Raw genomic sequence first — 12,500 nt, 5'->3', positions numbered from 1 at the left:
TCATTAGTTAACATGAACAATTCTTCTACAGCATTTAATAATCTTAGTTATACCATGGGCTGTTTAAATACTCGATTCTGATTGGCTGGAAGGTGTGCAGTAAAACCGTTTAATGCACAGGTAGTTCCAGTCAGTTTGATTACAGTTCGAAATTAATCCGCTACATTGGTAACCATAGTAACACAGATACACTTGCGAGCAGAGTGAGAGACGCGTATGAAAACGTTTGTTTAGGTAGGCTAAATGGATGATTTTTGCATATCGTTTAATTTGTATGGTGAATATGGCGACTCTGAGAAATGGGCCCAAGACGAAGTAGAAGACTTGGAGAAGACGCTGAATGACAAAAAGCGGCACAAAGAATTAACAATAAATAAATGACATGATTAGTTCAAATAAAGATTGCCTTGTCACTGTCAGTGTTGCCTGTCATTCATAAATAATTGTAATAAATCCATTAAAGAATCATTAAGTTAGCTATATGCTTAAGCAAAGAACTGCTAACGTTAGACTTTAAAGAAGAGACGCACACAGGTCTCTCTCTCTCTGTTCCTTCTCCTTCAGTTCTGTCTCTCTCTTTTTTAATAATGAATTTAAATAAATGTGAATTCATCATAGACTGTAAAAAAATATGGACGTAGTGTCCGTGACGTCACCCGTAGGTTTCTGAAGAGCATTTTTGAAGCCTAAAGTAGGCGGAGCCAGCCGTCGCCATCTTGGCCTCGCGTCACTCCCGGATAACAGAAAACAGGCGCGCGCGTGACGGGCTTTGGTGGAGCTGAGGAGCCTGTTACCTGGCCATAGAGATGAGCCTGGCTATCTGAAATCACCTGTCTCGACGTGATCGAGTTAGCTGATGATGTAAAGCCAATTAAAAGTTCCTATTTTTGCCCTTCGAAATATTATAATAGTTAAAAGACACGGCTACAAGTGAGACTGTGTATTGTGATTCTGTACTATTCTGCTAACGTTAGTTGAAAATGTATTATGCAGTAACTTAATATTAACGTTGCTTCGAGAGAGTGTGTGTGACAGTGATTTATGTTCACGTCAGTCACTCTTTCTTATGGTCCGTCAGCGCGGCATCGCTCGTCAAGTTCGCAGAGCTTATTCAGTCCATTTTAAATTCTGATTTTGGCCGCCTCTCAAATGGGTTAAACCATAGATATATTGCCTATGAAGTGCAAGTAAATGCGCTAGAAAATCCGCGCTCATTCATGTGCATTTATAGCACGGACGGAGAAAGCGCCGACGCCTGCATGATTTCATCTGACGGTACATAAGCATATTATAATCTATATCTGTTCCGTGAGAGCAGAACGAACAAGCCTTTATTGACGTTTTTAAATTTGAAAACTCCAAAAAGCAACGAAATTGTCAGACATCCATTAGTGCATGTTCACAGAGGAACTTATGCTGCGTTCTATTATTTATCCGTGTTGGAGTTCCGACTAGGAAGACAGACGTTGCTTAGCAACACGCACCAACACGCCCCCTTTCCTCGGATTTTGCCGCTCGGAAGTTTGGACAACCGTGAGGACACCGAGCAAGAATTCCGATACGGAATCCAAGATGGCTGCGCCCTGTGTGACTTGTTTTCATTGTTTTTGTACCGCTTTGGTTGTTTAAATGACGTTGTTTAAATTTTAATCACTCGTCGTATTACTGCAATACCTTACTGCGTCCGTATCACTGCCTGTGGGTATGGGAATCGGTCTTGTTGTGAGTGCAATATTGAATGAAGCCTTGTTTCAAACGGGTGTTACTAACGTGGCTAGCGTTGCTAACAGAAGGTAAACTAGTTACTAGGTGAAGCACATACTTATTTTGGAGCGCCTGGTACTCGGCCAGTGCTACCATAGCAACAGCTTTCCGGGTGGCGTCCATGTTTTTCTCCGACTCGGACGCGCAAAACATACCAGAACGCTTGAAGTGTGGAAGTGACGTCATATCCGAGGTCCGAGTCGGTTCGTTGACAATAATAGAACGCACCATGAAATACAGCGCTGGCTGTTCTCTCGAACGATACTCGACGACAACGACGGAATCCTAAGCCGTGGGCTTTGTACCCAAGTAATGGGTGTATTAAATTGTATGAAATAATCCCGAAAAAAAGCACAAACACTGCAGAGAAGGCAAGTTCAGCAGCAACACTTGCTGAGGTGAAGTGACGGCTAGTAACAGCAGACAAACGGCTAGCATTGACAGCGGCAATCCATCTGTCACTCAAGTGGCCACACCCTTAAATTTAAATATGAATCAACTAAACGAATGAGTTATAAAAAAATTCACCCCCCTCACAGTTGTTATGAATGGCAAAACTAGCTGTATAGACCAAAGCCACATAGAGATCCAGGCTGTTTTTTCCTGCTGTAAAGTTGGTAATTTGAACATGGGGGAGATACAGATTTGACTCGCTTCTGCAGCCAGCCCAAGCGGCCAGTTAATGAATTGCAGTTTAACTCACTTCCGTGTTGGTTTCAAGAGAGAGACGGGGAGGTTGCCGCTTGGAATTCATTATAATAAAAGCAATCCGATGGCTCTACTTTATTTAAAGCGGACGGAGTGCAAGAACTGACGAGCCTTAACTTAAGAAATAACCGTCATTTTTACACGTCTGTTAAAAAATTACACTGTAAACATCAGTTACAGCTTTAACTTATTTTTAACTTGGCAAATAACCAAGGTATAAGCGGGATAATCCACGGCTAGCCATGCATTAAAGGATTTTAATGCACGACGTAGAGGCGAAGAACCACCCGACGCGAAGCGGAGAGAGTCACCGTTACGTCTCGCTCAGTGCGGGTGAACTCCAGATGTGCTGCTGGTTTGGCAGCGGATTATGATGATTTACTCCAGATGAAGATATAGAGAGATGTGATATTTTTCAGAATTTGTAATGAGAATTAAGAGAATCGCCTGAATAATGATTCTGTGATTCTCCAGTTCAACAGTGAAGCCGCTCTGAGACACACACACACACACTCACTCCGCTCTGAGACACACACACACACAGCTCTGAGACACACACACTCACTCTGCTCTGAGACACACACACACTCACTCTGCTCTGAGACACACACTCACACACACACTCACACTGCTCTGAGACACACACACACACAGCTCTGACACACACACACACTCACTCCGCTCTGAGACACACACACTCACACACACACAGCTCTGAGACGAGCTGAACGAGATCATCTGTGCTGAACTGAGACTGAAACATCACCAGCTGTCCTTCCTCAACGTATACATTTGTTTATCCATATACAGACATTTATATGCATATATATATATATATCTATAGCAACTTTATTTAAAAATAAATCTCATAGTACGCAGATTTTAATTACATAAAAATACGTGTTCCTCTGAATATGGCCTTGCTTAAGAGAGTAATCGTGCAAATACAGGCAGAACAGAGTGCAGACGAGCAGCACACACACACACACACACACACACACACACACACACACACACACACGGGCGGACGTTACACACACATATTTGGTCTTTTCCTCTTCAGTCGTTCGGCACATGTGAGAGCATGAGTGTGTGAGTGTGTTCATCGAGTGACTGTGGAGGACGAGTCAGTCAGAGATCAAAGATCATCAATCAGGAGAAAAGCCCAGAACTGCTGACCGGAGCGTGTGTGTGTGTGTGTGTGTACATGAATTTCTATCCCGGTGGGGACTTAACCCTGAATGCACACACACTCATGGGGACTCGTGTCACTGTGCGACTAAAGTGAGGAAACAAGCTTATAAATCGTACAGAATGAGATTTTTTTGAAAATGTAAAAATGCAGAAATTTTTCTGTGATGGGTCGGGTTAGAGTGTGTGTGTGTGTGTGTGTGATGGGTCGGGTTAGAGTGTGTGTGTGTGTGTGTGTGTGTGTGTGATGGGTCCGGTTAGAGTGTGTGTGTGTGTGTGATGGGTCGGGTTAGAGTGTGTGTGTGTGATGTGTAGGGTTAGTGTAAGGAGATAGAATATACAGTTTGTACAGTATAAAAACCATTACGTCTATGGAGAGTCCCCACAAAGATAGTAAACCAGACGTGTGTGTGTGTGTGTGTGTGTGTGTGTGTGTGAGAGAGACAGTGGCTGTGTTCAGAAGGGAATACTGCATACTGATCTGTGCAAACAACTCAATAATATTAGCTTGCAAACAGTGCTGCATTATTAAACAACAACAACAACAAAAAACTTAAATATTTTCATGTCTGGGATGTGCAGCCTCAGTCACCTGACTGTTATATAGTCACCTGACTGTTATATAGTCACCTGACTGTTATATAGTCACCTGACTGTTATATAGTCACCTGACTGTTGGCCAGTCTCTGTGTGACTCTGAACTCATATAAGCAATACTGTTTTTTTTAGAAAGATTTAAAAAAAACTTCATCAATGAGAATCAATGAATTCTGAATAATTTACTGCCATTTTGTGAATATTAAGCAATCAATAAAAAGTAACTGCAGTCTGATAATAAACTTTTTAAAACGTAATGTAATCTAATTGCAAGCATTTAATTTCTGGAATCTGATTACATAATCCAGATTATATGTAATCAGTCACTCCCAGCACTGTCGAGCACAATGCATTGTGGGATACATCTGCAGTATAATAGTATGCTATTCTGAACACGCCACTCAGTGTTTTCAGTCAGACACTCCCCTCGTCCCTCATTGGTCAGTCGGTCAGATAGCCCCGCCCCCCGACTCGCATGATTGGCTGAGTCCGAGTCACAGTGTTTCACTCTTCAGGAACATATGAACTTCAGCTTTAAGTGCATGTGTGAATTCTGCATTGACCTGGTGTGGTCCAGTGCATGCTGGGACATTTGAGCGGAGGCACGTCTAGACCCGCTGTGATTGGTCAACGGTGATGTTTGTAACAGGGTTTGATCGTCTGAGAAGTGCAGAGAGTTAAAGGGCAGAAGCTCACAGTTTTAAGCGCACGTGCACGAGTTACGAAGTGTCACATGACCCACGGGTCACTTGAGGTGGTCGGATCTGAAGGAGTCCTCCACTGCCGGGTCGGCCAGCATCAGGTCCCCGTCGGTCAGCATTCCCAGACCCTCCAGCGCCAGCGGGTCGTCCGAGCCGAACGGGTCCATCTCGAAGCCCGGGACGCCCGACAGCGCGTGTGTGATCTCCTTCGACAGCCCTGACGGAGAGTCTCCTGACACACATCGGAAACATCGGAATCATAACCGAAATCATGGAGCAATTATCAAAGAATGTTCTGTTGAGTAACAAAATCATGTTAAAGGGATAGTTCTCCCAAAACTGAACATTAGCCCATGATTTACTCACCCTGAAGTCATCCTCGTGTACATGACATTCTTCTCTCAGACGAACACAATCAGAGTTTTCACTTTTATGACGGATAGATGCACTTTATGACGGAAAGATGCACTTTATGACGGATAGATGCACTTTTATGACGGATAGATGCACTTTATGACGGAAAGATGCACTTTATGACGGATAGATGCACTTTTATGACGGATAGATGCGCTTTTATGACGGATAGATGCACTTTTATGACGGAAAGATGCACTTTTATGACGGAAAGATGCACTTTATGACGGATAGATGCACTTTATGACGGATAGATGCGCTTTTATGACGGATAGATGCACTTTTATGACGGAAAGATGCACTTTATGACGGATAGATGCGCTTTTATGACGGATAGATGCACTTTATGACGGAAAGATGCACTTTATGACGGATAGATGCACTTTTATGACGGATAGATGCACTTTTATGACGGATAGATGCACTTTATGACGGAAAGATGCACTTTATGACGGATAGATGCACTTTTATGACGGAAAGATGCACTTTATGACGGATAGATGCACTTTATGACGGATAGATGCACTTTATGACGGATAGATGCACTTTTATGACGGATAGATGCACTTTTATGACGGATAGATGCACTTTATGACGGATAGATGCACTTTTATGACGGATAGATGCACTTTATGACGGATAGATGCGCTTTATGACGGATAGATGCGCTTTTATGACGGATAGATGCACTTTTATGACGGATAGATGCACTTTATGACGGATAGATGCACTTTTATGACAGAAAGATGCACTTTTATGACGGAAAGATGCACTTTTATGACGGATAGATGCACTTTTATGACGGACAGATGCACTTTATGACGGTAGATGAACTTTATGACGGATAGATGCACTTTTATGACGGATAGATGCACTTTATGACGGACAGATGCACTTTTATGACGGAAAGATGCACTTTTATGACAGAAAGATGCACTTTTATGACGGAAAGATGCACTTTTATGACGGATAGATGCACTTTTATGATGGACAGATGCACTTTATGACGGATAGATGCACTTTATGACGGATAGATGCACTTTTATGACGGATAGATGCACTTTTATGACGGATAGATGCACTTTATGACGGATAGATGCACTTTATGACGGATAGATGCACTTTTATGACAGAAAGATGCACTTTTATGACGGAAAGATGCACTTTTATGACGGATAGATGCACTTTTATGACGGACAGATGCACTTTATGACGGTAGATGAACTTTATGACGGATAGATGCACTTTTATGACGGATAGATGCACTTTATGACGGACAGATGCACTTTTATGACGGAAAGATGCACTTTTATGACGGATAGATGCACTTTTGATGCACTTTTATGACGGATAGATGCACTTTATGACGGATAGATGCGCTTTATGACGGATAGATGCGCTTTATGACGGACAGATGCACTTTTATGATGGATAGATGCACTTTTATGACGGATAGATGCACTTTTATGACGGAAAGATGCACTTTTATGACGGATAGATGCACTTTTATGGACTTCCAAAGACAGACACCCATTCACTGCCATTGTACAGCTTGGAAGAGGACATTTTTAATATAACTCTGATTGTGTTCGTCTGAAAGAAGAATGTCATATACACTAGGATGACTTCAGGGTGAGTAAATCATGGGATAATGTTCAGTTTCGGGAGAACTATCCCTGTAAGCCGGGTTCACACTGTGCGATTTATAATAGTCCTTTACGAATGTTGCGAACTGTACGAACATGATCCTCGCTGTAGTCCATGTCACACTGTAAGAGCTCAGTTGTCATGAATGTCAGACTGTACGACAGTCAAGACGTGTTAAAAACGGACGTACGCAAGAGTTTTACATCATCAGTCAATGACGCGCTCGGTGAGCTGCGCTACACGCGGGACTGAAACGGCGGCTACAAAGAAATCTCTAACGTTAATTTTGGTCTCGGCTTGTCTTGAAAAAGGACGCCGATTAGACGGAGGTCTGAGGAGAATCACTGCAGGACTGAGGGTCAAATCTTCTGACACGCCAGAACTTCGTCAGAGGTCAAAGTCGTCTCAGACGGCCAGAATCACAGTGCGCACCGGCTTGAGTTCAGTGAACGCAGACGATGATCACTCACCGGTCAGGATGATGTTGGGCACCGTGTGCCGCCCGTCTGTGTACGCCTGACTCTGGGTGTGTGTGAGCATGTGTTGCTCTGAGGAGTCCAGCAGCTCCAGCGCCCCCTGCTGACCCGGAGCCTTCCCTGACCCAGAGCCCAGATCAGGACAGTCCAGACCCAACTACACACACACACACACACACCAGATGGGGTTAGAGCCAGGGAACAAGTGTGTGAGTGAGTGAGTGAGTGAGTGAGTGAGTGAGTGAGTGAGTGAGTGAGTGTGCGTGTGTGTGTGTGTGAGAGTGAGAGTGAGAGTAAGGGAGTGAGTGAGTGAGTGTGTGTGTGTGTGTGTGTGTGTGTGTGTGAGAGAGAGAGTAAGGGAGTGTGAGAGAGTAAGGGAGTGAGTGAGTGTGTGTGTGTGTGTGTGTGTGTGTGTGTGTGTGTGTGTGTGTGTGTGTGTCTCACCTGCTGGCTCAGACTCAGGTTCTGGTTCTGGCGGCTGGCCAACTGCAGGTCCAGGTACGGGTCGTCCAGCAGAGAGTTCAGGAACATGGTGTCCTGAGTGACAGCACACACACACACACACACACACACACACACACACACACCTCCATTAGTGAAGTATCATCATGTCTAGTCCAGTGCTATTTCAGTTTTCACTTCATGTAACCAGAAATAGAGCTTGAGTGATGGACTGGAGCTGTCACTCCACCGACTCTAATCAGCTACAGTCTTTCAGCTCATTCAGCGAACGCTCCGCAGTCTGTCACACACACACTCACACCCACGGATGTTTCTCAAGCGGTCTCGTACGGCAGCTCGAGCCCCTCAGAGCCGGAGCAGCTCGCAAACCCAAAGATTGTCAATACATCTCATTCTCAGAGTGGTTTGGACTGAGTTACAGCAGCGCACACTCAGTAATCACGCACTGAAGTCAGCATGAGACAGGAGTCTTCTTTACTTTTTATATTGCGACGTATAACGAAGTGAAATGCATAAAAAAAAAAAATTATGTATGTGCACAGATAAATAATTTATAATGACATCACCGTTTTCTCCAGAGTCGCTATATATATAAATGAACTAAATTAATAACTTTTTTACAACAGAAATGAAGCATCACTGAACTGACTCAAGCTGGAAACAAACTCTGTTGCATTATTCTCCTGTTATCTCTGTAAAGCTGCTCTGAAACACTGTGCTGTATAAAGCGCTGTATAGATAAAGCTGTATAAACACTGCAATACTCTCAAAAACGACTGATTTCTTGGTGACTTCAGCAGTGATGTCATATGATGGACGTGCGTCACTCACGTTGTACAGGTCCAGCTCGCTGATGCGGTTCTGCTCGTCCAGCGGAGCGTCTGCAGGGCCCAGACTCCCGGCGGTCGGGTTCTGGTTCTGGTTCTGGTTGGGCCGCTGCAGCTGGAAGTTCTGCGTCTTGTGCAGGTTTTGCATGTTGTGTAGATGAAGCTGTGCGGTCTGTGATGACGGGCGGAGCGTGTGTGTGTGTGTGTGTGTGTGCGTCTGCGCAGGAACAAGACCTTTCTGAACCTGCTGCCCGAAAGAATACTGAGACGACCTCTGCTTACTGGTGTCCAGAGCCACACCCTGACACACACACACACACACACACACAGAGAGAGAGAGAGAGAGAGAGAGAGAGAATATAAATTTATGTTATAATATTTTCTTCTATTATTTTGATGTTTATTATTATTCTATGTATTCCAAGCTTTGCAATATTGTATTATTTAGAGAAAGTATTATTGTTTAGGGGTAGGGTTAGTGTGTGTGTGAGGGTGTGTGTGTGTGTGTGTGTGAGAGAGAGAGTGCGTTTGTGTGTGTGTTTGTGATGGGTAGGTTTAGGGGTAGGGTTAATATATGTGTGTGTGTGTGTGAGAGAGAGAGAGTGTGCGTGCGTGTGTGTGTGTATGCGTGTATGTGTGTGAGAGAGTGTGCGTGCGTGTGTGTGTGTGTGTGTATGCGTGTATGTGTGTGTGAGAGAGAGTGTGCGTGTGTGTGTGTGTGTGTGTGTGTGTACCTGTGTGATGGAGCCGAGGGAGGACGAGGTGGGCGAGAACTGTTTGGGGTGGTGTCGGCGTGTGTCCTGAGGCAGGATCACAGGTGCGAGTTGTGCTCGTCTGCGGGGGGACGTGTTCATCTGCACCTGTCCAGGTGCGAGCGCAGCGAAGGAGCCCGAGAAACTGGGATTACTGGGATTACTGGCTGCCGACTGGAGGGAGGAGCTACTGAGGGACGACTGCAACGACTGGCTGCTGAGCGATGACCTCAGAGAGGGGGAGGAGCTTAGCGAGGACTGCAGCGAGGGGTTGCTCAGTGACGAGTGCAGGGAGGCGGAGCTTGGGAACGAGTGACTGCTAAGAGATGATTGGATGTTGGGGTTGCTGAGAGATGATTGGATGTTGGGGTTGCTAAGCGACGACTGGAGGGAGGGGCTACTCGACGTGCCCTGCAGAGACGGCAGCAGACCTGAAGAAACATGTGATTTTACATCAACGCCAGCATCAGCATTAGAGCTGCTCTTTCTGAATCATGTCTCCACTGCAACGTTATATATCAACTTTAACTCTCTGGTGCTCTTTGAAAACTGAAAAAGGTTTTATTTTTTCCTGGAATGGTACAAAACTTGGTAAAGGATAAAAAATAGTCACACTTGAGCTCCTCGCGGTCAGAAATGAGCGCATTGGAAATGAATGAGACGAGTTTCCTCTAGTGGAAGCGTTTGGAACTGCAGCCGAACGACATCTCACTGGAAGATCATTTACTGAGATATCAACCTCACATCTGGAACACAACTTGTTTAGATTTATGGCTTTGATTTTCTTGCAGTTTTAGAGTAAAATGTGTCTTTGAAAATATATATTTTATATAAAAATAGAAAATGGTATTTTTGTGCATTTTTAATAACAATAAACGTAAAATTCTGTAACTTTTCAAAAGAGATCAAACTTAAGTCTGTCGCTCTAAAGCGTTCAAGATTTACAACAGTTCAGGTCTATGCTCAGAAAGTGAATAAATGGGTTATAAATACAGTGTAAATATAATTAAGTACCATAAAATCCCCTAAAAATACAAAATATTGAATAAAATAAAAACATTATCGAAACTAAAATATAGTACATTAATTTCAACGAAATAAAAAAAAATTCTGTCATTTTTGAGCGACGACGTGCGAACAGCAATAAAGAGCTGTGCAATAATATACAGTATTCAGCATCTGAAGTGGATCAAAGCCTTTCATCAAAGTTATACAAGAATTATGAGCAATACCCGTTCTTGTCTTAGGACAACTTTAGGATCCACTTCAAATGTTGACGACTGTAGTTACAGTACGTCAGAGCCTGTGGAGGGGAACGCATGATTGCAGCATTTATCTGAAATAGAAGCTTTTGTAAAATTAAACACTACTGTTCAAAAAAATAATAATTTATTCACATTTTTATTTTATTTTTTGGGGGAAAGAAAAAAATCAATACTTAGGATTAATTAAATTGATCAAAAGTGACAGTAAAGACACTTATAATGTTACAAAACATTCTATTTCAGATTAATGCGGTTCTTTTCAACTTTCAAACCCTAACCCCAAATCATCAAAGAATCCTGAAAAAAATAGAAAACAGTTATTTTAAATTGTCATAATATTTAACAATATTACTGTTTTTTGTTTTGTTTTGTTTTTTAATCAAATAAATGCAGCCTTGGTGCGCAGAAGAGACTACTTTTAAAAATCTTCCTGATCCAAACTTTAACCGGCAGTGCAACAGTGTAAATGCAGAGCGGTGCGATAATAGAGTTCTGATAGAGTTCTGATGTCTCACACCTGTGGAGTGGAAGGCGCTGGTGATGCCCAGCTGGGTGAGGGTGCAGGTCAGGTTCCCGGTGCTGAGCGACGGGTATCCGGGCTCGTCCGGGTCCAGTGGCGTGGGAAGAGGAGACGGGAAGTGCAGGCTGGACAGATCCGGCAGCGAGCCGCCCGTGTTCAACACTGATTGGCCGTGAGCAGCGCCGCCCTGCTGGTCCGGAGAGGGAAACACACTACACACACACACACACACACACACAGTAATGATCAGATACTGACCTGAAACCAGTGCATATGCAGCAAATAAACACAGAGACACTGAAACCATAGACTGAAGTGACGTCAGCCGTAGTGTTTCTGAAGCCCAAAGTGGGCGGAGCCGGCGGTCGCCATCTTGGCAGCGTCACTCCCGGATAAACGAAGATGTGCAGCGAGGCGGATTAGCTGAGGTGACGTGACGCTAACACACTGCAGACAAACGGCTCGTAGTGGATTTTCAGTGGCAATCCACCTGTCACTCAAGTGGCCACGCCCTTAACTAGATGTACCGCATCGCGGTACAAAATATGACCGCCGCTCAGGCCTGCACTGGCTTTCCACAAAAATAAATGACGTGGAGTAATTTGGCTGTATTGCGTGTTTATGTATATACCTAAAAAAAGTAATAGTATGTGCATGTCTGTCTGTGTGTGTGTGTGTGTGTATGTGTGTGTGTTTGTGTATGTGTGTGTCTGTGTGTGTGTGTGTGTGTTTGTGCGTGTATGTATGTGTGCGTACATGTGTGCGCGTGTGTGTTTGTGTGTGTGTGTCTGTGCATGTGGATTTGTATGTGTGTGTATGGGTGTGTGTCTGTGCGTGTGGATGTCAGTGTGTGTGCATGCTTGCGTTTGTTTGTATTCCTGCATGTGTGTGTGTGACAGTATCATCCTAAACCAGCAACCCTTCGCTCAACAGCACCATCTACAGGCCGATGAGTGTACAGTCACTAAATGTGCACATAAATGAATTTATTTTATACCCCCCCATGGATGAAATTCTACAAAACTTAGCAGAGGATACCCCCAGAGGATGTCAAGTTAATCATACACATGAAATATGGTGCAGTTCTGAACATCTCCACTGAAGATAGGGGCGATTAAAGCAGAATAATATTGCATTTTCATTTTTTATGGGAGGGGCGCAAATCACAAATGACTG

At 43.9% G+C, this 12,500-nt stretch overlaps 1 protein-coding gene across 2 annotated transcripts in view; it reads right to left on the bottom strand.

The window, feature by feature from the left end:
- LOC311067631 (CREB-regulated transcription coactivator 2) overlaps nucleotides 1–12,500 on the bottom strand; it is a 28,557-nt gene that overhangs the window by 859 nt on the left and 15,198 nt on the right. For both annotated transcript variants that reach the window (XM_084089623.1, XM_084089624.1), the window contains 6 exons: nucleotides 11,322–11,536; nucleotides 9,522–9,970; nucleotides 8,792–9,088; nucleotides 7,943–8,035; nucleotides 7,493–7,655; nucleotides 1–5,193 (listed from right to left, as the gene is read on the bottom strand). The exon at nucleotides 1–5,193 is cut by the window's left edge and continues 859 nt beyond it. In XM_084089623.1, the coding sequence (XP_083945749.1) occupies nucleotides 5,006–5,193; nucleotides 7,493–7,655; nucleotides 7,943–8,035; nucleotides 8,792–9,088; nucleotides 9,522–9,970; nucleotides 11,322–11,536 (1,405 nt within the window). In that variant the 3' untranslated portion in view covers nucleotides 1–5,005. The remainder of the gene's footprint in view (nucleotides 5,194–7,492; nucleotides 7,656–7,942; nucleotides 8,036–8,791; nucleotides 9,089–9,521; nucleotides 9,971–11,321; nucleotides 11,537–12,500) is intronic.

Source organism: Abramis brama (assembly GCF_963993115.1).
Source record: "Abramis brama genome assembly, chromosome: 17".
NCBI classification, from domain to species: domain Eukaryota; kingdom Metazoa; phylum Chordata; class Actinopteri; order Cypriniformes; family Leuciscidae; genus Abramis; species Abramis brama.
The sequence above is the reverse complement of the archived record's forward strand: the minus strand, read 5'-3'. Positions and strand labels throughout refer to the sequence as shown.